Source organism: Theropithecus gelada, chromosome 4 (assembly GCF_003255815.1).
Source record: "Theropithecus gelada isolate Dixy chromosome 4, Tgel_1.0, whole genome shotgun sequence".
Classification (NCBI taxonomy): Eukaryota; Metazoa; Chordata; class Mammalia; order Primates; family Cercopithecidae; genus Theropithecus; species Theropithecus gelada.
The window spans coordinates 55,648,167-55,674,688 of NC_037671.1; the positions used below are offsets into that span (position 1 = coordinate 55,648,167).

Below are 26,522 nucleotides of genomic sequence, written 5' to 3' on the forward strand. Positions count from 1 at the left end.
ATCCTGGGACCAAGAGGAAACTTCTTATTCACACAGGTGACTAGATGGGCAGAAAACTAGTCTTTAGGTTAGCAGCAGGTTAAGTAACAATCAGTTGTATCCCAAGTTAGGATCTGACGGTCTAGGCTTGGCCACAGGTATTTCTACCAAGGAGAAAACACTTTTTGCTTGCTTTAAGATTTATAGTTCTGTTCCTAAAAATCCCAAATTCTCAGCTGTGTTCACATGGTAAAGCTCATGAGAGCTGTGAGGCTTACATTCTCTGTCCTGGAGAAAGAAGACCACTATCTGGTCTTTAATAAGAGAAAATCTAGACATATCACATTAGACTTAAAAGCAAGTGATTATTTGAGACTTAATGTTGATTTGTCCATAGCTCAGGTAGAGAAAGTCCTTATTATCCACGGGGCCAGCAAATCCACAGCATCAGCATCGCCTGGGAGCTTGTTAAGAAATGTGGGCCCCACCCCAGACTTACCAAGCCAGAATAACACCCCAAAGAGATTTGTATGTAGACTACAGTTTGATAAGCACTGCCCTAGGAACATTCAAATAAAGAAATTAGAGCTCTGAGAGAAGTGTGTTGCTCAGATGAACATTATTTCATGAACCGTGTGTGTGGGGGGCTGAATACTGATCCAAAGACAGGAGTTGAAGACAGCTCTCTGCAGGACTTGCTGACTCACAGTCTAAGTATCTCCTGCTTAGATTGCGGTGTGCACACAGCACCCAGGTTACTCAACATTCATTCACCATGTCCCCACTGACCCAGCACAACAGCAGTTGGGAGTGGAAAAAAAAAAAAAAAAAAAAAAATCTTCCAGTGGCCCAGCAGTCAATTCAGTCACACTTCAAGTTCTGTCTCCCCACAGGGGTGATCGCTACCAGCGGAGATAAGGCATCTGTTTGTCTTCATCACTATGCTTCTTTCTAGAAACATCTGAGGTTGCAATGATGAAAAAATAATTTCACGGTATTTGGGTTAATTACAAAACCAAACTCTACAACTATTTGTTGAGCTGTGGAACTCACACACATTCAAAGGTTTCTGAATGAATGCTAATTCCATTCTTTTATTTCCTCATACCACAAACATTTTAATTTATCTGCCTTTTTACAACCTGATTTACACAAGCAAATTGCAAACGAAAACCAGGCATTCTTTAATCATCCAAAGTGCGTGTATAAAATATAGAACAAACCCTAGTATTTAAACATAAACAGGGGTAGCTGAAGCAGCTTTATTGCAATCTCTTCAAGTTAGCATATTACAGTTTAAATATTTATGCCTGTAAAGGTCTGCATAATCTACAATACAGAGTTATTTTAGAAGCAGTTAAGACTTAACTAATTGAAAAAAACCAACAAAACGTCAACGCAAAGCTGTAACAATTATCTGAAACTTATTTACAATTAAACATTTAGGGTCCTGATTTACAGAACTCAGTGCCTTTCATGATTTATTGATGAGTTTTATAGAGAAAGTAAGCAGTATGTAGAATATTCCCCAGGTAAAATCTGGAGTCAATGGCTTTTAGAGCAGTCTATCAATATGCTTAACTAACAACTAAAGAGTAACAAAACTGTATACAGCAGCAATCAGAATAACAGGCCACAACAGAAGAACTAATGCCATTTTTGACAGTAGCCTTGGTATGTATAGGAAGAAAAATGATTGCCATCCCCCACCCCCGCTGCCAACTTTTTTAATTAAAAAAATAAATTGTCCTTAATAATCACTACATGTGAATTCTGGGTAATAATCTCCTTTCTTCCCACAGAGTTGTGTTTAAACTTAATTCCTGCATCAGCAAATTTAAACAAAGAAAAGTTCCTTTGATAACAGCCATCAGAGTTCAATGGGTATTTATTCAGAGGGGAAAGCTTGGGGCAAGGTGACCAAGTGGTTAACTATTCCAATTGCAAAAGAGACATCATAGATAAGGTGCTAGAAACCCAAGATTACCCTTGAAGCACTTCAGTGGATTCAAGTGATTTAATGTACACAACAAAGGAAATGACAAAGGAAAATTAATGAAAGTGTTTTTAAAGAGAAAAATTTCAACAAATCAGGTCCCAGGTAGTCTTTAAAAGAACAAAAATTTACAGTAAACATTTTAACTCTGGAATGCAAGTATTGTACAATTACCAGTACATTACATTTACAAAACTGCTTAGACAGTAGTTGCTCCAGAGTAAGAATTTTAAAATATACAAGCCAGTTCACGATGACTTTAGATATGTTATTAAAATACATTGTTAATCAAAAATACTTTACTATGTACATGTACACTGTATAAACTTTAGATTTGCCTACCAAAGAAAGCCTTAATCAATTTCTGGTTCACTGGCCCAGTACAATTCTATCATTTGGTCTTCGTATCATACACATGGGCTGAGAGGCATGGTACTGCCGTCAGTTCGTCCATAAAACAGTAACGCATTTTTCTTTCTGTAGAACGTCTAGTTGGATGAGTCAGTTTTACTTCCACCATATTTTACTTTCCTAAATGCTGATCCAAGTAACTCTGGGCATTCACATAATTCATTTGCAATTTGGTTACACTTCAAAATAAGGCTATAATTCATTTCATCAGTTATGACACTGTCTTGCTTGTAGTCAGGATGGTTTGCGATAAACTCCCTCATCCATCTGGCAACTGTCATTAGTTCTCCTGTGGGGCGGGGAAGCGGAAAAAAAAAAATTAAAACCACAGAAGTATTTTTTTAATAAGTTGATATTTAGTGGTCGGCATAAACACAATTCTGGAGCGAAATCACTGTGTCCTTTTAGTGTAGCCGCATGGCAGGGGGTGGGAACATCTTTCATAGCGTTTGAAGAAGTCCTCCTGGGCAGGAATTCTAGGTTGCGGGCAGGCAATGAGAACACATACATCCAGTTTCTATGGTACCTGTTAGAGGCCACCCATATGCCGACACTGCTAGCTCTTAAGGGACAGGAGCCAGCACATGTGTACAAGAGCATGTGTCCTCCCGTTTGGCCAGAGGGCTAGGACTACAAATGCCGAGACTGCCTCAGAGGACTGTAGGGTCCCTTGAGCCATCTTTGATCAAAGAGGTGGAGAGAATAAATAAAAGTAAGTAGAGTGAATGAAGAGGGAAATTGGCAGTATACCATTTGAGGGGTGAGGTGGGGTTCTACGGCTATCCTTTGTGACTCCAGAAAGTGTACAGAAGCCTCAAGTTAAATACAGATGCCATTACCATTATTGCTGTCGCTTTATTAATAGCTGACAGCTCCCTTGTGCCAAATACTGTGTTAGGCACTGTAAATGTAACCTTAAAGCTAATAAAGAAAGGGGATTCTCAGGAGCCTCATTGTATGTACAAATGCAGGCTGAAGAACAGTTCAGCTTATTTAACTTACAGAGTTCCTTAGTCCTATAAAAGAGCCCATGATGATGTACAATCAACACAGTTGGACATAAATGGTAAGTAAACAATCCAGATGCCATTTCATCATCTGAGATGCCAGTGATTTGAAGATGCACCCCTATTTTCTGAACTGATAAGAAAAAAAGCACTGCTAATCTAAATTATGTGTCAAAGATTAAAAGGTGAATACAATTGCAGAGATACGAAAATGTGAAACAGTGTGCATGAATTAAATACGGCATTATTTTAAAAGACTTTTAAGAAATTGAACATTCTAAGATTGTACCGTTCTGTCTACATTACGAGATTAAGAAAAACAGGTATCATACCAGATGCTCTCTTCTTAATTAGCTTTAGGTAGTTCAGAATACTACATCTGGTGTCCACATCTACTTCCATGTTTTCAAGGTAAGAGTTCAGAATTGGGATCAGTCCAGGAAACACACCTTCCTACAAGAAGCAGGACACGTTATGAACTCCCTGCCGGCGGATGTGCACAGTGAGGCATACTGTACAGGGCCACCCTCCTACCTTCCCATTGATGATGGTGTCTATGCTCATGAGGGTGTACTCCTCTGCAGCAAGCTCTGTGCTGTTCTGGGCCTTGCCACAACCATCCACCACTGCGTTGCCACCTGCCGGGGAAGAGCGTCAGGGGAGCTTTAGCAGCTTGTTGCAGCATAAGCTGACGTTAGAAATCTAGGATAATGTAATACCTTTGCAAATATCTTTCCTGAAATAAAACATTCCCTGCAAGACAGCATCTCGTTTCTGTGCTGCCTTCATGTTCTCATCAACCTAAGGGAGAAAAAGAATCACGACTAAGTCACAGTATTCTTGATCGGACATACAGGTTGCAGCGCCTTCCTCACTTCTGCAATGAGGACTCACTCCCTTAGGGATTCTACGTTCTGCTCAAATGCTTCCCAGTGGGAGGAACAGGCTTTTTATTTATGTGAGGACTGTGTCACTCAATCATGGATTGGTATGTGATTTTTTTTTTAACTAATCAGGGAATTTTAAGAGAAACGTAAAACCCAAAACTTATATTCATGTGGAATGTCTGTATTTCAAAGCACTTCTGTGACTGAGGCTTGCAATAGACATACAGTGTTGGGAGGGCAGGTGGCTGGTTCCATTTACATAGCAGTGTCTCACCAGGAGTCCCAGGGTAATGAAGGCAGAAGGCAGGACTAGAACCCAGTTCTTCTTCTTCTGTTTTTTTGAGACAGAGTCTCGCTCTGTTGCCCAGGCTGGAGTGCAGTGGTGCGATCTCAGCTCACCCCAACCTCTGTCTCCTGGGTTCAAGTGATGCTTCGTGCCTCAGCCTCCCAAGTAGCTGGGATTACAGGCCTGCGCCACCACATCTGGCTAATTTTTTTTGTATTTTTAGCAGAGACGGGGCTGGTCTCGAACTCCTGACCTCAAGTGATCTGCACGCTTCGGCCTCCCAAAGTGCTGGGATTACAGGTGTGAGCCACCGCGCCTGGCCTATAACCCAGTTCTTCTAAGTTGAATGCTCTTCCCCTGCTGCCTCGCCATTGGGGTTTTGCCTCCCCACTAGAGTGAGGAAAGGCAAAGACAGTTCATAGGTTGTCATATCTGGAATAAGGTTACAGCCCTCCCAAGGGCAGAAGATCACTGCTTTTTGCCCACCTGGTGGCTCCAGACATGTAGACTCACTCATGAAACCGAAAACTGTTTCATTTGTGAATTCTCTACATCTCCAAAGACTTTTTAAGACTCTCAAAGCAGAATTTAAAAAACTTTTTAGTAGTAATCCCTTATTTTCTATAATGAAATCTTTTTTTTTTTTTTTTTTTTTTTTTTTTTTGAGACGGAGTCTCGCTCTGTCGCCCAGGCTGGAGTGCAGTGGCCGGATCTCAGCTCACTGCAAGCTCCGCCTCCCGGGTTGACGCCATTCTCCTGCTCAGCCTCCCGAGTAGCCGGGACTACAGGCGCCCGCCACCTCGCCCGGCTAGTTTTTTGTATTTTTTTAGTAGAGACGGGGTTTCACCATGTTAGCCAGGATGGTCTCGATCTGCTGACCTCGTGATCCGCCCGTCTCGGCCTCCCAAAGTGCAGGGATTACAGGCTTGAGCCACCGCGCCCGGCCTATAATGAAATCTTATGTGGGACCTCAGTGTATACAATAGTGACCAGTTAGGCTGATGTGGGACAGATGGTACATAAACTCTCTTGATTACCAAATCTCCTCCCACATTATGTGGGGAGTGCGATTGTTAACGGTTTCATTTTTGAAGAGACACACAGGACCTTCTGAACAATCTAGATACTCTAGGAGCACACTCAAATAAATAGTATAAATTCCACCATGGCTGTGAACATCTGCTTTCATTACTAGTATTTGTTTCTTTTTTCCTTAGTCTTGTAAAAAGTTGATAATGACCACTTCTAATTTCTGCTTTTATGACTTCCTTTCAAAGTATATTTTATTTTGTTCTTTAGATTCTCAACTACTTAGATTCAAAATCTTTGTTTTACGACATAATTTTTCCTCACACACAAGCTCTGCCAGCAACCTACTGTCTTTCACTTTCCTATACAACCTGTAATTCTAGTTTTGGCGAATCTAAAATCTATACATTTTTAATTTCCAATGTTAAATTTCTCCAGAATCTCTCTTTAGTTTTAGTGGGAACGCATGCTCTATTGTGTCTACTTTTGAGAAGTGAAGATTTTCTTTATTTTTTGTAAATCTTACTCATGGCATCTGAAAAAAGATGTGGTATGAGATATGTAATACAGGCCATACAACCAAGCTTATTAACCGTGCCATTTAACTCCCCCATGGCCCTTCCCATCCTTTGATTATATGACCTGTCAGTTACTAAGTAACAGGCAAGGTACTCTGCTAAGTGGTTTACCTCATTAATTCCACATGGGCTTACAACAGCCTACTTATCCCCCTCTGGGATACATGTGGGAAACTGAGGCACTGAGCATAAGTAACTTGTCCAGGTTAAAAGCCTCCTAAGTAGTACCAGGGATTTATGCATTTAGTTCTCACATCAAAGCCACATGTTACCCATCACACTAAATTCTTTTCATGTTACATTTCATGGTACAAAAAGGACCACAGCTTTCATATCTTCTTGCAAGAATATATAAAACTACTTTCTCTATCCCATTTAATAATTTCTACCTCACATTTTGCCTGATATCGCTTTGCCATTCCTGCTATCATTCCAAAAGGTCACTATGCAGTTCTTCCCAGCATCTGTCCTTGTTCTAGGTATATCTTGTGCAAACTGTGTTGTTGCTATTTTATATTATCTGTTTTAGCTGTTTAATAGGATAGAGTTTAGTCTATTCAAATTTGTTTTCATTTTATTTTCACCATTTTATGTTCTGTGGGCTATTGTTTCTTCACTCCCCTGGCCCCACACCCAATTTTGTGGCACTGAAATGTATTCCTGGTTCATTTTACCACCCTTTTAGCCAGCAAGTTTAGGAGTAATAAATCCTGTTTCTATACTATTAATAGTTTTCCTTACTTTTAAAGAGGTAGTTTTGAAATTATAACTCTTTAAGTGTCAAGCACTAATGAGTATCTGCCATTCATCTCCTTCCATATCCCCTTACTAGGTGCCATGTTTGAATGTTTGTGTTCCCTCAAATTCATAAGCTGATGCCTAATGCCCATTGTGACAGTATTAGAAGGTAGGGCCTTTGGGGGGCGATTGGGAGGACCTCCTTTGGGATGTCATGAAGGCTCTACCCTCATAAATGGGAGTAGTGCTCTCATAACAGAGACACCTGAAGAGCTAGTTAGCCCCTTCCACCATGTAAGAACACAGCAAGAAGGCACCATGTATGAACCAGAGGGCAAAAGCTCTCACCAGACACTGACACTGCCGGTGACTTGATTGTGGACTTCCCAGCCTCCAGAATTGTGAGCAATACATTCCCGTTGTTTATAAACCACCCAGTGTAAGGTATTTTTGTTACAGCAGCCCAAACAAACTAAGACACTAGATAAGACTTCTGGCATACTTTTAGCCCTAACTTGATCCATTCAGTTTTGTTAGAATCACCTGAAATTTAAAGAATAATTTGGATGAGAAGATAATTCTGTGGTTGTTAATTCTTTACCTCTCGAGATTCTGAAAACTTCTTTCCATCCAGCATTTAATGTTGCAAATGAGAAGTAGTATCAGTTGATTTTTTCCCCCTTGGCAGGTCTCCTCATATTTCCTCTTGTCCAGACAGTTAATTTTCTTTGAAATTAATAAATGCCTACATTTGAGTTAAGTATTTGTCTCATCCTTAAGGGAGACTTATTAAGGAAAAATTCTATTATTTCCTTGATTATTGTATTTTATATCTTTTCTATATAAACTATTCTCCTCTTCTAAATTATTACATAAACATTGAATTTTCTAGAGTTTTCCAGGCTTCAGGTTTTCCATAATTTTCATTTCTTCACCATCCTGCTGGGATTAATCTTAATTTGGTCTTCTAAGTCACTACCTTGGATATTCAACAACATCTGCACTACTGGTGAGAATACTCACCATTAAATAAGCACCATCTATAATGCTTGTTTTATGGATGTGACTGAACCTCTATAGAATTTGTCTGAGGCCACTAATTAGAATTCCTTTAAGAACACTTTCCAAAGCTGAGCATGGTGGTTTGTGTCTATAATTCCAGCTACCTGGAAGGCTTGGCAGCAGGAGGATCATTTCAGCCCAGGAGTTCGAGACCAGCCTCAGCAACATAGTGAGACCCTGTCTCTAAAAAAGGTTTAAAAATTAAAAATAATAATAATAATTCTTTCCAGTTTCTTATCTTTTTTTTTCAAGAGATGGGATCAGGGCTGCACTGGAATTCCTGGATTCAAGCAATCCTCCTGCCTCAGCCTCCTGAGGAGCAGAGATTATAGGTGTGTGCTGGGCCCAGCTTACTTCCTTGAAGTAACCAAGTTTCACTGAACAGAGTATACCCTTGCAGGACCAGTTGGGCCCCTCTCTTTAAGGCTGTTAATTGTTCTCAATTTTCTGTTGCCTTCCGGGCATCTATTCTTATTTATAAGCAAAGGCTTAGACCGGTAGCTTACATGCAATCTCTCTTAGATGGATTTGGTCTCCCCAGTAGGTAGGCATGAGGGCAATGTGGGCCCCCACAGAGTTCTATGAGTGATCTTTGGTCTGGGTGTGAGGAGCAGGCAGGGATGGGCTGACAGCCTGACTTCCTTCAGGGGGTGTGGGGATGGGCACAGTCTGGCAAACCGCTCATGGAGGAAGGAGATGCCCCAGGGGCAGATGCTTGAGCTAAGCAGTTTCATTCCTGCTTCCATGTTTGCTTTGACAGGGCTGCCCTACTTCTCCATTCTCTGGCCCTAAAACCCTCAACCGGGAACTCCTGCGGCAGGGCCCTCTCTGTTTAGCAGTTTTTTCCAGCCACTCTCTGCCAAGAGGAACCCTGGCCCAGAAACCAAAGGCCTTCACCTCCTCAGCTACTGCCCCACCACCCACAGCTCTGTTCCCTCATCACCTGGAGTTGTTCTGCTGGCAAACTGCTCCCAGAAAGCGTGGTTTTTGGTCTTTTGGGGGGCTGATGAACTCCAATTTGTTTTTCTGACAGTCCAACCCCATCCAGATTCTTCAGAAACATCTCAAGTTCAGTTCTACTGAGGATACTTTTCCCGGCATTCCAGCATTTACACTTTCCCTCCCCATCCTGATTTTAACATTGTAATCAACCTGGGATTTTGTAGTGAATGAAATCAGTGTGTGGGACTACTTCTAGCCATCAATCACCTTGAATGGAAAGCGTCTAGAAATTAAGCTTAGGTTTAAAAGAAAATAAAGAATAGGGCTGATGGAGAAACATTTTATTGCAAAGGGTAAACAATTCCAAATGAAATCAGGTTGTAAAAAAATGGCATATATAAATAAATATATCTACAGATAGATCTATACCCATCACCATAAAGAAACATATCCTTACCTTTGACAGTGGAATGAGAAAATCCAATTTGTACGAAAGGATCACTCTGGTGAGCAGTACCACGAACACCACATAGGCAGAGTTCTCAAAGTCTGTTAATTGCACCTAGACAAGCAGAAGCTCAGAGAAGTTACAAACCAACTACACAAACGTGCTCTTCCCTGACCCAGGCCCCTCCTTAGATCATGTCATTCCCAAGCCATCTCCTAATTTCCCATCTGGGTCTGGAAGCCCTTTGCCCACATCTATTCTCAGAAATCAACCCTCTATAACTTGGACTGACTTGTTACCATGCACATACTTAATTTTTATTTTATATTTAAGAGCCTTCTGACAGCAGCATCAGAAGGGTGATGAACAGCTGGCAAAAGAGTACTTTTGAGTCAGTTCTCGCTGATGCGTGTGTCTTACCTCCATGGGTCGAAATTCTACTCTCCATCCGATGTCTGAGTTTGGAGGAGGGGGTTTAAATCTCATTGTCTGCCAATTTGTGGACTGAATATTCTATGATACAAAAGCAGAGAAGAAAACCAACTTTTCATACATCTGGGAAAATATTAAGATGATCTGATATTTAATTAGGAAAGAAGACTGCTTACTGTCCATACTAAATTTCTTCAACTGACAAAGACAAAAAGGTATAATTTAAGATTTTCTTGGAGTGTGCTCTTTCAGGAAAACAAAACAGCAAGTGTTTACCAAAAGCTAGAGGCCCTATCCCTGCAAGCTTAATTCCACCCAGCTCCTACTCCCTACCTCCCACCTAGGGGGCAGCAGCTGAAGAGCCACAGGGCCCCCACCTTCATCCCTGAGAGTTTTAGGAGCCAGCCTGCCGTTCCAGGTGACACTGGACACTTTCATCTGAGAACCCTGTCACACAACAGTTATTTCCTTTCTTCCTCCTCTCCTGGGAATGCTGCTGCTTCAATGACCCCAGAGCCTAAGAAGGGTAGCTGTTTCTCAAGACGCTGAGAGAGAGTTCTTTCTTGGCCCTAACCATCTTGGGATCTGATGGCAAGACTGGAAGGATTTGTATCTTTTGTGAGTTTGGTGGGGGAAAGAAAGGGGATATAGGTGTATTTCAAAAGGTATATATGTCAATGTCCACATATAACATGACACAGAAATAAGCCTATGAGAAGCCTATCTACAAAAAAAAAAAAAAAAAAAAAAAAAAGGTGGTATGTCTGAAGCACTGAAATAACTGATCAGGTTATTTTTTGTGCAGTGTATGAATTTTTCACCACTAGGCAAATAAGAAAATACTGAACAACAACAAAACAATATAATCAGTGAGATAAACAGTAAGAATCGTAAAATAAGAGTACTTGAAACCAATTTTTCATTTGTTCAAGTTCTTTTCTGCACTGGGTAAATGAAAGTCTTACGAAATTTCTTTTGTATTCTTCACAGGTACAGAAAACTGCCTCCCCATGTTGGTTTGTGAAGTGAAATGCATATAAAACAGAGGATTCCAGACTCTCAGAAGTCAATAAATAAATAAATAAAAATAAAACTGAGGAGATACCTCAAAATGGTCAGACTCATTAGCATCATCCAGGTGTATTTTCTCTTCAAAAAGTGTCAGTGGGTCTCTAATAAAGAGATGAGCAACATGCTGGGCCAGGAGATGATCAATGCCTGCAAAGAGATCATATGGGAACTCACTGCAAAGCAGGAGATACCCCTTCCTCTTAGTCCAGAAAGACAACAGGATAGCTCAGGAAGTTTGAAGAAAGGGTGTCTAGAAGCTTGAAATAGCTGGTTTGATTAGTATCCTCACCTCGCCCAGTATTTTATCCTGCGGACACTGCGGAAATGTCAACGTTTTATTCACTACTTACACAATGCCTGCTGGGGCACTGGTGTGGACCTACACACAGACCTCCAAAGCAAGCTCCTTTTGCTAAAAGTCAAGAAGATCTCACAAGTATTTGGAACCTGAAACTTTAGGAACAAGCAGCCTCATAAGGAAAGTTAAAGACTTCACACTAAAAATAGAAACCAGACCAGGAGTCAGCAAAAAAGTGTATAAGAGCTTTGAAGAACTAAAGGCGTACAATTAAACCCAGAAAGATGCAGTGGGAACCCACCTTCCTGCAACAGCTGTTCGTAGATCTCTTTATCTATCGTCAAGTCGATGTCATTATATTTCTCACCACACTTAGATAAATAGCTGTCTATTGAGTCATATCGGGATTTACTGATCCTATAGTTATTGTTCTTCAACGGCTAAAGATTAAAAATATATATAAATGAATATGCTATATAAAATGAGTTGAAAATAATATATTTTTATATATGATAATTATATAAAAACCTCAACATAAGATACAGAAAAAAAGTTAGAGAGCCCTGAAAAGTATTATTAAGGAAAATTATATTTTTTAAAATCTGAAGGTAATTTAAATACCCTTTTTTTTCTGGTATGATTTAAATATACTTTTTTCTTTTACAAGCAGATCACTTTCATTCTTATTAAGCTAGGGAAAATAAATGCTAAGGTTAAAAGCAAATAAATAAATAAATCTATAATGTAAGATAGACCTATCAAAATAATTTATCCTTTAAAGTTTATTTCTACTTAGAAAGCATGTTCAACAATTTATGAACAATTACATGAAGACCAGAGCAGCAGGAGTATAGCCCTGGTTAAGAATATCAAAAACACTTATGAGGGCTCCTTTAAAAACACCCCTGGTTCAGGTCCCATCCTAGAGATTCTTATTTAGTAGGTCTAGGATAGGGTCTCGGTGTCTACTTTTAAAGATTTCCATGGGTGGTTCTGATGCACACCCCTTGCTGGAGAGAGGCAAGGGTTACTTTACAGTTCAACATGCAAACAAGAGGTGCCATCTCACCCTTATTAGTCAATGCCTAACCTTTTACATGAAAAAAGAATCTCTGACACAAATTATACTTTCCATGGCAGAAAGAACCATATACAAAACACTCATGTGGCACCAAAAAGCCTTTTGCTAAAAACAGCCATCAGCACTTCCAAAATATAGAAAAATGGCACTACTAATTTTAAATGAAGCTAAAACAAATACAGACATCAACATATGATAGAAATTAACTCCCCACCTAGACCAAATCTTTTTCCTCACTTTAGATAAAAATTTCAGGGAGACATCCTAAAATTGCAAGTAGTTATAAAAGATCCATTTTTACCTGCTTGATTTAAAAGGGCTATTAAGGAACAATAATTCCCACCTCCAGTCCTCTCTCCTCCCGAGTTCTATCATCTACAGATGCAGAAATCACTCCCCAGCGACAATCGATGTCTGACACATAGCCTCGGTAAAAGGGAGATGCAGCACTCAAAGCCATCTAAAAACAAACAAAGTCAGCTCCTGCAAATTCAAAATGTCACTTACATGCTAAAAAAAGCTCCATGCAGTTATATTTCTGATAAAAAATAATCAGTTTGTGCAACCCATACAGAGCTCCACCACACGTACCTGTGCCTATCTTACAGTGAAATATACCAAGAAGAATCCAGTTCCTTGGGTTTGATTCACTTAAATCATCCTCTCTCTAATGTGAGGACATGAAGTATGGGAGAGGGAAAATGTCCACATTCAAACTTGACGTTTAACAAATCAATGTTGTACTAGCAACAGTAAATTTCTACAGTGTAGACTCTCAGTTCATTATACCTAAACCCGCATACTACTTATATTAGTCCATCTCTGACTGAGGTCTTAACTGGACTTAAATAGCACACCATTAGTAAATTCTGCATATGCTATCTTATTTCCTACGAAGTAGTATTTAAAATAAGAGGTAATTTATACTTACGACAATTGGACAGATAGTAGCCAACTGATCATAAAGGTATCTGGCCTCAGATATACTGCAGGCTTGGAATGTCACCTGTTTAAGAATTGCAAAGTTATTAACACCAAGGAATCATTAGCATGCTCCCCAAGCAGTGAAATCAGATAAGGAAGGTGCTGGGGAGAGAGGGGCAAGTTAACAGTGCTTCATGAATGGCAACATTTAATGCAAGAGTTTTGTTTAAAAGTTGTCTTAGGTGAATTTAACTAGAAAATGATATTTAATTATGTTCCATTGCCTATAGGCAACTAATATAAATAACCAAGGTCCTAAGTGAAATAGGATTAAGTAGTCAAAAAAGAAAAATAAGACACAGACATACAATGACCTTTAGCAAAGCATTTTCTCTTCTACTGGCTTGTTGCCTTCCTATCCCTTCAGTTAGTGAGGGATGCAAAAGGTATTTGGACCTGTTAACTATTGTTTCCTTTCCCTTCCTTTTGCTTTCCTTCCCTTCCCTTTTCTTTCTTTCCTTTTTTTTTTTTTTTTTTTTTTTTTTTTTGAGATGGAGTCTCACTCTGTCGCCTAGGCTGGAGTGCAGTGGCGTGATCTCGGCTCACTGCAAGCTCTGCCTTCTGAGTTCACACCATTCTTCCACCTCAGCCTCCCGAGTAGCTGGGGCTACATGTGCCCACCACCATGCCCGGCTAATTTTGTTTTTGTATTTTTAGTAGAGACGGGATTTCAACGTGTTAGCCAGGTTGGTCTCGATCTCCTGACCTCGTGATCCGCTCGCCTCGGCCTCCCAAAGTGCTGGCATTACAGGCGTGAGCCACCGCACCTGGCCAACTATTGTTTTCTTTTTCTTTTTTTTTTTTTTTTAATTTATTTATTATTATTATACTTTAAGTTGTAGGGTACATGTGCATAACGTGCAGGTTTGTTACATATGTATACTTGTGCCATGTTGGTCTACTGCACCCATGGTGGCAGTATGGTGAAGAGCTTGGAAGGGGGCAAGACTAGAAAGACTGGGAAGCAGTTAAAATACTGCATCTGTCAAGGAAAAGGCTGAGGAAGGATGTGGGGGAGAGTGATACTAAAGTCAAAGTAGCAGGCACTGGTGACCAAGGGGAGACCGAGAGTGGGGGATGGCTTAGGTTTTGGCTTGGGTGTTCAGAGGTTAGAGATAAAGAGGTGTCATGACGTGATGGACTTATGAGGCCAAGAGAACAGACAGAAAAAGAGGTCCTCTAAGTGGCTAGGTCTCCAGGGCTGGTGCTCAGAAGAAAAATCTGAGTTGAAGAAATACCTGGGGAGTAGGCTCAGACAATGTCCTGAAGATGGGGAGATCACCCAGGAAGCCTGCACAAGGAGGGTAGGTAGGACACTTAAGAGTCAGGCAGAGAGAAAGATCATACAACTTGGTGAGCATAAATTCTTTGTTACCCAACAGAAACCAAAACCAAAAACAAAAGACCTGCTTTTTTTCCAAGAGGGTAGAAGGGACAAGGAACACAAATGTGTTTGTGTTAGCACATTAGTCATAACTGCAAGTTGGCAACAGTTTTAATCTCCTCTGTTGTTGTTATTCAATAACGACAGTTTGAATTTCGTGTTATTCAATAATGACAGCTTGAATTTAGTGTTGGAACATGAAATAATTTCAGTGTTGAAGACTTGAAATACAGCAGCTAAGTGAATATTTGACTGTTACAATCTCAACTTGTTAGTTCCAATGGTCTTAGCTAGATCTCAACTTTGTTTTCCACAGCAGACAACGTCTATTGGAGACTCAAGTTTGCCTGCTCAATTATAATCGCATTTCATGTCAGTGTGGAGACTATATTAACTAGTCATTACTAGTTTAATAATAATTAATAATTAATTCAACACAGAGAAAAGCTGTGTCATGGGCACCAAAGAGTAAGAGTTTCAAAGGTTAAAGTAGACAAAGATTGATAAGGGTTGGCAATTAGGTCACTGATAACCAAACCAAGGGGAGTTGCTGCAAAGAGGTGGGAACTTGGAAATCACTTTGCGTGTGGCATGAATTACACGAGCAGTGAGGAAATGGGAGCTGGCACGCAAAGTCTTTATGCACTTATTTGCTGAAGTGGAAGCTCCAGAAGGGCGGGGATCTTTCTTCCCATTCTTTATCCCAAGTGTGCAGGACACCTGGTTAGTGCTAAACAAATGAGAATCTTGGAAAAAAAAAAAAAAAAAAAGAGGTGCTAAAGAGGATAACATAAGGTCAAAGGTATGGTGAGAAACCTGAAAGACAGGGACCCCAAAGGCCAACTGCAAGGCATTGAGATTTAAAGAAAAACAAAAAACAAAAAACTACATGTTTCCCAAGTATTTTGACTAAATAATTATTTTGAACATGCATCTCTTAGTTTTTTATGTCTTTTTTATGTTACTCTTAGGTATTTTAGTGTGTGTCATTTTTGTTTTTAAAAAGATACTATGAGAAGCAGGTTTTCTTTCCAGTTTTTCAACTGGCTTCTCTCAGATGGCCTGTACACAATACATAATTTGTAGGTGAATCCTGGGAAATCCAACCCCAGAGAAGTATACAACAGTGAAGTGACTTAGTTATTTTAAATACCTTTAGTAATTAGCTTTCTTATTCTAGAGCTGATATGCAATCATCAAATTAAATAGGACATCACTGTGGATAATGGCTTTAATGGAAGGAAAAAAAGTTCTTATGCCTTAAAAAGCTATGAATACATGAGTAATTTGGGCTTCTAGTGTCCTTTTAAAGCATCATATAAAGGAGACGCACAATGCTGCCAGGAAACTGATGGGGGTGGTGCTGGGGGTGGAGGGAGGAACTAAGGAAGATATATGTTAGAAACCTAAACATCTAATCTAAACTTTATCTACAACCCAGATCTGAAGTCACATGACTTTGGGGGGGTGGGGTGGGGGGGGGTCTCATAACCTGTCATGAACTTAGTGCTTTTTTTTTTGGAGACAAAGACTTGCTCTGTTCCCCAGGCTGGAATGCAGTGGTACAATCTTGGCTCACTGCAACCTCCGCCTCCCAGGTTCAAGCGTTTCTCATGCCTCAGACTCCTGACTAGCTGGGATTACAGGCACATGCCACCATGTCTAATTTTTGTATTTTTAGTAGACACGAGATTTTGCCATGGTGGCCAGGCTGGTCTCAAACTCCTGGCCTCAAGTGATCTGCCCACCTCAGCCTCCCAAAGTGCTGGGATTACAGGCATGAGCCACCGCACCTGGCTGTGAACTTGGTGCTTTTTAAGTGATTCCTGAAAGGCCCCCAAAGTCAAGAATTTGAATGTGGTTAAAATGCTTTTTGTTTTATACACTAAGTCTTCCATTAGCCTTAAAAAATTACTTTAAAACTACTTTTTCTGCTTTACTGTAATAAGTAGTTTCTTTTTTTTCCCCATCTCTCTAATGATACATAATAGATGTACACAGCTTCAGGGCACACGTGATAATTTAATACATTCATATAATTTGTACAGATCAAATCAGTGTACTTGGGAAAGAAGTCGTTTTAGCGTTCCACTGAAGAGACATAAAGCAGGGATTCTGGTGGTGAATTGGCAAAATTCATTTCATGTGCCACACATGAAATGCTTTATCTGTGCTAATGATTTAAGTGGCGTAGTGAAACTGTATATGTTATTGGGAAAAAGAAAACAATCCTACACCCATGACAAAGCTTACACTGGATGGAAAACTTCTATCTACAAGCAATAAAAATATTGATCATCTACCACTAGGAAACATTTATGGGTATACACACAGTGTTTCAGTGGAAAGAAATCCCTTGGAACTATATCAGAGAAACTATGTGGTCCTTGGCAGAACACCCTGGTTTAATATTAAACCAAGAAAAGGCAATCAATACACTAACAGCACTTACACAATTCTAAAACCATGTACTGTAAGCTCTAGAACTTAATGGTTTTCTTTAGAAATACTTGTAATTAAGATAGGAAAACAGATATGCAGTTAAAAGTTGAAAAATCTCTTTTTTCGTGAAGTGTGATGGTTTATGTTTATTTGGAAGTCACGTATTTTACACTACCTATAAATGTCAAGAAAACAGAAAGAAACTATCCTCAGTCATGTTATTTAAACACATTCAGAATGGAAAAATCTGATTCTAGCATTCAATTTGGATTATACTTAGTTTTGAAAATAAACAGACCAGAGATATATGCGCAAGAAATGCGTGTACACGCGGTAGCTGTCTGAGGTGAAGGAAGGCTGGGTTCTGAGCCGCTGCATTGAGAGAAGTCAGGCTGGGGGCTCAGAAGGGTCTTAATGGGTCCAGGCTCTGCACGGCCCCGCGCCTCTAAGGACGCTGTTTTTAATCAGCTGAAGTAATCAGAACTGGATAAAATTTCCTTGGACATTAAATAACAAGCAGCCTCTCTCTTTTACTTCCATTAGTTAAGGCAATAAAATAAATATTAGCTTAGAGTCAGATCTAGAAGGGGACTTAATATCAGCCCTTCTTTCAAATGACGAAAAACCTGAGCCAAAAGATGTAAAGGGAGTTGCCCAAATACCTGAGTAGTGACAGAGCCAAAACCCAACCGCAGGCTTGCGTGTGGCCACCTGATGGGTTCCATGCTCTTCCATTCCGGTCTTAAGCGCGCTTGGACACTCACTGCCAGGGGCACCATAATTTAAACAGATCCAGGAAAATTTTTTAATGGGTAAACAGAAACAGGCTCCTGTATACTTCACTCAGGGGCAAGACAAACACAAGCTGCTAAGTTATTTACTCTTTTTATACCTCTAGACAGTTTTGTACAAATCCCTTGGATCACAAAATCACTGGAATATTTCCATCAGAGCTCATTTCCAGAGTTTAGAACAATATTTAAGCCACCTCATTAGCCTGTCACGAGATGGCAGTAAAAACTAGGCATATAAAAAGAGAAGAGAAACAATGACAGAATATATTGCATTTTAAGTTAACTGAAATTACAGTTATAAAGGTATATATACTGTGTATACCTTTGTGGTGAACCACAGAGTCTGTAGAACGATTAGTCATAGACAGCTACCAATGAATTTGCTAATGTAATTTCACTGTTTTTCAGAAAGGCATACCAGCTACCATTTCAACCTCATTAAAATGTGATTTTTGGAACAGGAAACATACATATATGAAGAAGCTAAAAAACAGAAATGGATGGAACACTTTGCCTCTCTGTATGTTTGAAACAATACCTGAAGACAGCAATTGCCCATTCCAAATCCCATGGCATCCATGTAAATATGATCTGGCTTAGAAGCCCTTGAAGCTTCATCATCCTCAGGAAATGTTTCTATAAATGGAGATGGTGTATTCTTGTCCTTAAATACTGTATTATAAAAATACAAAAATAAAAATGGTTTAGAATTCAGGATTAAACAACAAATTCAACATGTCTTTCTCCCACCCCACCACCTCTCAGTAGACTTACTTGGTACATTGATGACAACCTTTTCTCCTCTCCTATGTCGGATATTTCTTGTTAAGGTACTAAAACAGACAACCAAACGTCATAAATTGGTCACCTAACAGTCATCGTGTAAAAGAAGAATTTGATTACACACAAGTAAGCGGAATGAAATCATACCTCAGATTAGTTCTCTAAGACAACTCAACAGATAATGTATCTGAGTCAAGATACTATAAGGGAACTTTCTGATTAAAGGTTTTGCATTACTATCAATTCTTTGGCTCCTGCTCAAGAATGCTGTTCTGTCTCCTGCTCAACCCCTGCTCCCACGGCTCCCTTAACTTACCAGATCAATTCAGGTGTTCAAAGTCTGCCATGGTCTGCTTTCACTGTTTCCAACATGTCCCAAATTAACTCCAAAGACTTTGGTCAAACTTTAGTACCCACTTTGCCCAGGCATCTCTGGAGTCCCAATACCTTGTTCCTCCCTCCTTCAAATCTGCAGGATTAATCCTTATCCTCCAGACTCATGCTTGTTTAGTCCAGAAGCTACCAGGCACACTGTGGCCACTGAGTACTTGAAATATGGCTTGTCCTAATTAAAACACGCACGTGCTGTCAGAGTAAAATATACACCAGATTTTGAAGACGCAGTACCAAAAAAAACCACGAAATTACTTGTGAATAAAGGATTGCATGGTTCAAATAACATTTTTGGACATATTGGGCTAAATAAAATATAAAATTATGTTCATCTGGTTTTTACTTTAATGTGGCTATGAGAACATTTACAATTACATGTTTCTATGGGCAGTGCTGCTATAGACAGCCTAAATGCCACTTCTTCCATGAAGCCTGCTTTGATCCCCTCAGTCAGAAGCATCTCACTTTCTCCAAGAAGGATTTCTGGTGCATCTCTTGACATCTGTTATAATCTATCTCTTCTTGAGCAACTGAATTATTTTTATTTTCCTTTAAACACATGACAACATATGAAGTTAGAAACCATGTCTACAAGTATCTGTCTTCCCCAAAAGGCTCTGCACATAGCAAACGTGTGGGCCTGTTAAAAGTAATGAATGCTGAGAAGTCTCCATGTTGCCACTCTGGGTCAGGAGCCTAGGCTCAGGGTGACAGATGAGCATGCACTGTGCAAAGCTAAGATCAGACTAGTGACAGCCTTAAAGCAACTTAAAACCTCAGAATTGAACGACGAACCAACAGAACTCGAAGTTAATGGAAGAGAAGAGAGTGCTTATTATATATATTAGGTACTGTACCTATTTTATAAGTTATATAGAGTAAGATGGGCAGATCACAGATACTGACGGTTAGATAGAGGGAAAAAAAATAGAAATAACGAAAAGAAAAAAAAAATCCCAGTAGGCATTTACAGACCTAGGACTGAAAATAATCTCCTCATTAAAAGAGGTCAGTGGCTCAGCTAGTAACTTTGTGATGACTTGGAGAACTGACAAGCCTGGTGCACGCATCAACAACCAAGGAGCCTGGGGGTACTGAAGATGTGAACAGGTGCACATCTGCTGTCTTCTCTGGTTACTTAGGAAGACAGCCAAAACTCAGTTAATGCTCAAAAAGGATTTCTAGACAGAAACACTATACTATCAGAAGTCAGGGGTCTAGTGAAGGGCATCTGCATTTCAACACAAAGCCATACTCACCTGAAGCGAGGGTGCTTGTTTATTGCTTCATCTGGAAAGAAGAGGGACTTGGAAGCTCCTCCTTCCACTGGGTTGGGTTTGACCTCGGGCAGTGTGAACCCAGGACAGCCTAATCTACAACAAATTGAAGAACTAAATAGATGGGATTTGTTTTCAGGAATTAATTGTGTGCAGTCTTGCCATCACTGCACCTGCTAAAGACACCTCATTTCTAGTATCCCCTTTTCAGAGGGTTTTGTGTTTACAAAACAAATGTTGTGTAAATACTGTGCCCCTTTACAACCACCCCCACACTTCTTGCTCACAAGGATCTTCTTTTAATTCCAGCCCACTAGTAACTTTATCCAAGTCTCCACTCACCCACAATCCACACAGCATTTACTCGGGTCCTCTCCATCTCTTCATCTAATAGAAAGGACTGACAGCACAGAAGTCATTTCCCTTGGTCACATCAGCTGTCATGGGTGACAGGTGTCCCCCTACATGGCCTATGATGGGTGTCTTCCTTTTCCATCTCAAAACTCTCAGATTATCTTTGGACCCCCTGCATGGCACCACTGCCTCCCACTTCCCCGTAGGCTCTGAATCTGGAAGGAGCCTGCTTTATGCCTCTGTAGGTCACCTCATGAGTCCCTCAAGATTAGGGAGTATCTCTGCAGGTGTCCCCATCTACCCCTGAGATCACCCTCTGAAGTGTGAAACCCAACCCTTTTCTCTTACTTAAGGAGCTCTACTTTCAACACAGAAAAATGAAGCTCCATATTTATTCCTAAGTGTAAAGCTCAAATTCCACATCACTTTTAGTGATGGCCCCAGTTTTTCCAAGTTAGGAATTTGAGGTCAATATATTACATGTGCTGTGAGGGAGGACAAGGACTAAGTGAAAGCCAAACAAGGAAGGAGTTTTAAATCAGTGGGAAGAAACTTTTGGCTTGAGGCTCAAGATAAGCTCATACCTTTTTTAAAAAAAATTATTTTTTTTTTCTGAGACAGGGTCTTGCTCTGTCTCCCAGGCTGGAGTGCAGTGGTGCAATCATAGCTCAGTGCAGCCTTGAACTCCTGGGCTCAAGTCATCCTCCTGCCTCAGGCTCCTGAGTAGCTGGGATTACAGGCGTGAGCCACTGTACCCAAGTTTTTTTTGTTTTTTTGTTTTTTTGTTTTTTTTTAGGGATGAGGTCTCACTATGTTGCCCAGAATGGTCTTGAACTCCTAGGCTCAAGTAATCCTTCTGCCTCGGCCTCCTAAAGTGCTGGGATTACAGGCGTGAGCCACCACACCTGGCCATCCATGCCTTATTTTTAACCCCTACCTTTTCTTAATATAAAATAAAGTATTTGTTGGCTGCCCATATCCACTTTGGAAACAACTGAAGGTAGTGATCTTATTTAGAAAACAGTTCCCAGCTACAAGGGTTCTTGAGAATTCTTGAAGCTATGTCCATTATTTACTATGAGCCAACAACCTTAGGAATAGTTCTTTGGGAGAGTAACAAACTTAAATCTAAGGGGATTCTTTGCTCACCAGAATCAGATTGGATGAAAAGAGAATGAAAATGTGTTTGTGTGGCAGGGAGAAGATAGAATCAGAACTTGCATCTTCGGACACCTATGGCACTGCTTCATTTTGGACCAGTGCTGTCCCACAGAACTTTCTGGAGTGATGGAAATGTTTAATATCTCTACTATCCAAAACAACGTGGTAGTCACTAACCATGTGGTTACTGAGCCCTTGAAATGAGGCTAGTTCCTCAGTCACATCAGGAAAACTATAATTTTCATTTTATATAATTTTAATTTTAAATTTAAATAGTCACATGGTTACTGTTTTGGACTACAGTTCCACACTATAGAGCTTTGCATCTTTATAAAGAAAGTCACCCTGTTTACACTTAAGAACCAGAGTACTCCTTTCTCTCTTGATCCTATACTACAACAAAACTTTATCATTTACTGTGGATGTATAGGGAGGCTTCTAGCCACTAAATAACTAATAATTATTGTTCCAAGTCCCAAAATACCTTCCTATATGGACAGGGTATAAAAAAATTATACATATAATTTTTTCAAAATTATAGGTTTTTAGAATAAAGCTTATTCCTCTGTCTCAACTCCCCCTTCACAATGACTTAAGATGCTGAATCTTTTTATTTTTATTTATTTATTTTGAGATGGAGGGTTGCTTTGTCACCCAGGCTGGAGCAGAGTGACACAATCTCAGCTCACAACCTCTGCCTCCCAGGTTCAAGCAATTCTCCTGCCGCAGCCTCCCAAGTAGCTGGGATTACAGGCACGTATCACCATACGTGGCTAATTTTTGTATTTTTTGTAAAGACGGGGTTTCACCATGTTGGCCAGGCTGGTCTTGAACTCCTGACTTCAGGTGATCTGCCTGCCTTGGCCTCCCAAAGTGCTGGGATTACAGGTGTGAGCCACCATGCCCACGCATTTAGTGCACGCTAAATCTTTTTTAAAAAGGCAACTATCCCATATGGAACCATTCTCAAGGTAAGGGACACATTAGGTTTAACCCAAAACTTTATTTTCTGGCCCAGAAGGAAACACCACTGCCCATCAATCCTATATATTCTTCAGCTTTAATATATAAAACAGTTCTGGTTTGTGTTACAAATCCCCTCCCACTTTCTTAATTTGCTAAGTGAAATGTACAACCCTCTTAATGTTAAGGGGGAAAAAAAGGAAAATATAAGGTATTACATTTTCCAGTTCACTAGAAGTTGTCATTTAACATCTGTAACCTCCTCCTTGGCCTCTACTCGAGTATTCGAAGGTTTTCAGGACAATGACCTATAGCAAAAGCCTTGCTGTGTCTTCTCTTCCCAGCAGTTCACCGACTCTGCCATCTTTTAAACCACACACTTTTCCTATCACCAGCACCCACCAGCATCCAGGAAGCCCTTGTCTCTCCACAGGGAGCTCGCTCACTCACTTCCTACTAAGCCCTGGCACCTACAGCCCAAGTGAGGGCTGCAAAGCAAAAAGGGGATGCCATTTGCCCAACCCAGCCTTCCCAAGGCCTCCAACTGTTTTTAGGAGAACAACTAAAATTTGTGGTTAACCTGACCTGCCTGCCAATTACCTGCCAGCTTCCGTTTACCCCATACTTGCACTTCCTCCTCAGCCTCCTAGTCACACTGGCCAGCTTGCTTTCTTCTAGTTCCCAGGAAGTCCCCGCTTGCTTGGCTCATCCTCAGACTTCTACACACACCGCTTCCCCTCCCTAAGACCTTCCTCCGCTCCCCATTCCTATTTCACTCCTCCTGGAATCTTGGACATGCCACCCCCTCTCCCTCCACCCACCAGACTCCACTGGATACTCAGGTTGTACTCTTTGCTCCCCATCTCCTCCTCCTCGCATGGCCCCACTTTGACACGTATTGAATCTATGGGTATTTGATTGTCCTTCGTCCCCCCAGCTCCACAGAGACAAATCTGTCCATCCTCACTCATGAGAGCATGCCCATTCTGCCTGCAGCAGGCACTCAAGTGTCTGAGTGAATGGCAGGGCCAGTGACTTTTCACCTCCTCTTTCAAACATTAAGTCGAAGAAATGTGCCCACTCTAATCAAAACAAATCTGTCCACCCTCACCCAGCTGGGATTTTCCTTCTGGTGGGGAGAGGGAGGGAAGTGGCCTGTACATATAGAATGAAGGGATCACAGAAATAGAGATGCTTCTATAAATGTTAGATGGCTGGCTTAAATAAGTTTTCAACTATTTAGATGTTACAATAGAGATATAAAAAACAATAAAATTCCCATTTAAATGCCCCTCTGAGGCCAATGATATGACCCTGAATGGCTGATGGACATTTATCAGAGAAAAGGTATAAAAATAGTTCAAAGTGTTCTCTCCACCATGGATACCAACCCCCAGAGCTCCTTTGAACTTTGAGGAGCTAAGTATACTGTCACAATCTGACAGACACCTAGCATAGATAAATCACATTCATGCTTTGGCAGAAATGTATTTTTATACAGGGGTTCTATGTATAATACATATGATATTCATGTACCTCATTCTAAGCGAAGAACATAGTTTCACTATTTACTTTTATGTACTTTTGGTCATAACTAGATTTGATAACAAACCCTAAATCTTCTTTTCAGGACAATATGCAAGGACCTAATGACTCATGTTGTTCATAGAGCATCGGTATCGATAGCGCTTTGGGCGCACCACAGACCCTCCGATCTGCCACTGAAGCCACCATATGCTAGTAGGTAAATGCTCCTTTTTGAAAGTGCGTGAGGGCACAACCATCACAGTCACCAGGGGATAGTATTCCAGAAGCTCTGGCTACTGCTTACAGAGTCAGAACTGTGTGGCAGGCCTGCTGCTCCCTCCACCCTCGCCTGCGGCAGACACGGCCACGCTGCTGGTCTGTCATCACAGTATCCTGGTCTTTCCCACTGAGCCCCACTGAGTGTGCTCACCACGGTGCAGCCGCCACAGCTGACAGAAGCTGGCATGCAACCGTGCCTGCAGCTCTACTGTTACAGAGTCTATCAAGTGCAGTGTATAAAAGATAAACTGTCTGTAACGTATGGGGATTATAGGGTGGAAAGCCTGGGTTATGACTTGCTCTTTTCATTACCTGTATCTCCGAGAGATCTGCTGGGGCATGTTAATATAGGAACTAACCTGGGAAATGAAGTTATTGTGCAAAGAGCCTGATTTTCTTCTAATACAGAAGTAGCCTCCTTCCGGCGTTTTCGCATGTTGGCCTCAACTGTGTTGAACTCGGACATCGTTCCTCCGTAGGGCTGTCCTGGTGTCCCTTCAATCATGTAACTCCCATACTCTGGTCTCCAAAGGGTAGGATGGCTATGGAGGAGAAATAATTTAGTTCCATCTTATTCTTCTGCTATAGTCTGCTCAATTTTTAAGTTTTTAAAGTTGCTTTAAAAGTGTAGAAACCATTAGGTATAAATGAAGCTAAGAACTCCTTCATAGTTCTCAGTGATTATTACTTTTCCATAGCTATTCAACTACATAAGGGGTCAACAAGTATTGGGTCCAAAATGTTTTTTTTCTTTTGAGACAGAGTCACCCAGGCTGGAGTGTAATGACACGATCTCGGCTCACTGAAACCTCTGCCTCACTGCAACCTCTGCCTCCCACGTCCAAGTGATTCTCGTGCCTCAGTCTCCTGTGTAGCTGGGATCACAGGCGTGCACTACCACACCCGGCTGATTTTTGTATTTTTAGTAGAGACGGGGTTTTGCCATGTTGGCCAGGCTGGTCTCGAACTCCTGGCCTTAAGTGATCCGCCTGCCTTGGCCTCCCAAAGTGCTGGGATTACAGGCGTGAGCCACCGTGCCTGACACAAAATTTTTATAAATAACTGAAAATGCACACAGAGCATTCACTGTCCAGGACAAACTAACCTACTCTGCAGAGAAGGTGATGAAGCCTTAAGGGTTCTTTCAATTCAGTGCTGCCCTCCAAACTCAAATGCAGCTTCCCCAAAACGAATGAGTGGAAAATGAACAGAGGAGGATATACTCCCCTTCCCTCCCCGTCTCTCTCCTTAAATACAGGAATATCTTAAAAACGTGCCAGGTCAGGCACGGTGGGTCATGCTTGTAATTCCAGCACTTTGGGAGGCTGAGGCAGGCGGATCACAAGGTCAGGAGATGGAGACCATCCTGGCTAACATGGCGAAACCCCATCTCAACTAAAAATACAAAAAATTAGCTGGGCGTGATAGTGGGCACCTGTAGTCCCAGCTACTTGGGAGGCTGAGGCAGGAGAATGGCGTGAACCCAGGAGGCAGAGCTTGCAGTGAGCTGAGATCGTGCCACTGCACTCCAGCCTGGGCGACAGAGCGAGACTCCATCTCAAAAAACAAACAAACAAGAAAAACATCATGCTAGCCAACAAAACCCATCTGCAAGTTATATCTTGCACCATGGTTTGTGATCCCAGTTATACGCTTCCGCAATACATTTTTTCCCAAAAATATTTTAATAAAAAACAGGCTTTATATTTAGTTTACTGTACAAAGTGCTTCATATATTAATGTACTTAATTCCAACACCTTAGGTAGGTAGTGCTATTATCTTTACAGACGAGAGAACTGAGGCACAGAACAGTTAAGTAACTTGCCCAAGGTTATTCAGCTATTGAGTAAAGGAACCATGATTTGAAACTCTGTCAACCTGAAACCAGAGCCTATACTCTTTTTTGTTTGTTTGTTTTTTTTTTTTTTTTTTTTT

The 26,522-nt window shown here is 40.8% G+C and overlaps 1 protein-coding gene across 2 annotated transcripts in view; it reads right to left on the minus strand.

Moving 5' to 3' along the window:
• Positions 1-1,045: 1,045 nt before the first annotated feature.
• GCLC (glutamate-cysteine ligase catalytic subunit) overlaps positions 1,046-26,522 on the minus strand; it is a 48,407-nt gene continuing 22,930 nt past the window's right edge. The window contains exons 3-16 of one of the 2 annotated variants that reach the window (XM_025382870.1): positions 24,946-25,128; positions 20,285-20,398; positions 18,624-18,682; positions 18,388-18,521; positions 13,177-13,251; positions 12,589-12,705; positions 11,466-11,604; positions 10,901-11,013; positions 9,784-9,876; positions 9,373-9,477; positions 4,113-4,194; positions 3,928-4,031; positions 3,726-3,846; positions 1,046-2,675 (exon numbers count right to left, since the gene is read on the minus strand). In XM_025382870.1, the coding sequence (XP_025238655.1) occupies positions 2,464-2,675; positions 3,726-3,846; positions 3,928-4,031; positions 4,113-4,194; positions 9,373-9,477; positions 9,784-9,876; positions 10,901-11,013; positions 11,466-11,604; positions 12,589-12,705; positions 13,177-13,251; positions 18,388-18,521; positions 18,624-18,682; positions 20,285-20,398; positions 24,946-25,128 (1,651 nt within the window). In that variant the 3' untranslated portion in view covers positions 1,046-2,463. The remainder of the gene's footprint in view (positions 2,676-3,725; positions 3,847-3,927; positions 4,032-4,112; positions 4,195-9,372; positions 9,478-9,783; positions 9,877-10,900; positions 11,014-11,465; positions 11,605-12,588; positions 12,706-13,176; positions 13,252-18,387; positions 18,522-18,623; positions 18,683-20,284; positions 20,399-24,945; positions 25,129-26,522) is intronic. The other variant, XM_025382871.1, reaches the window with a different exon arrangement.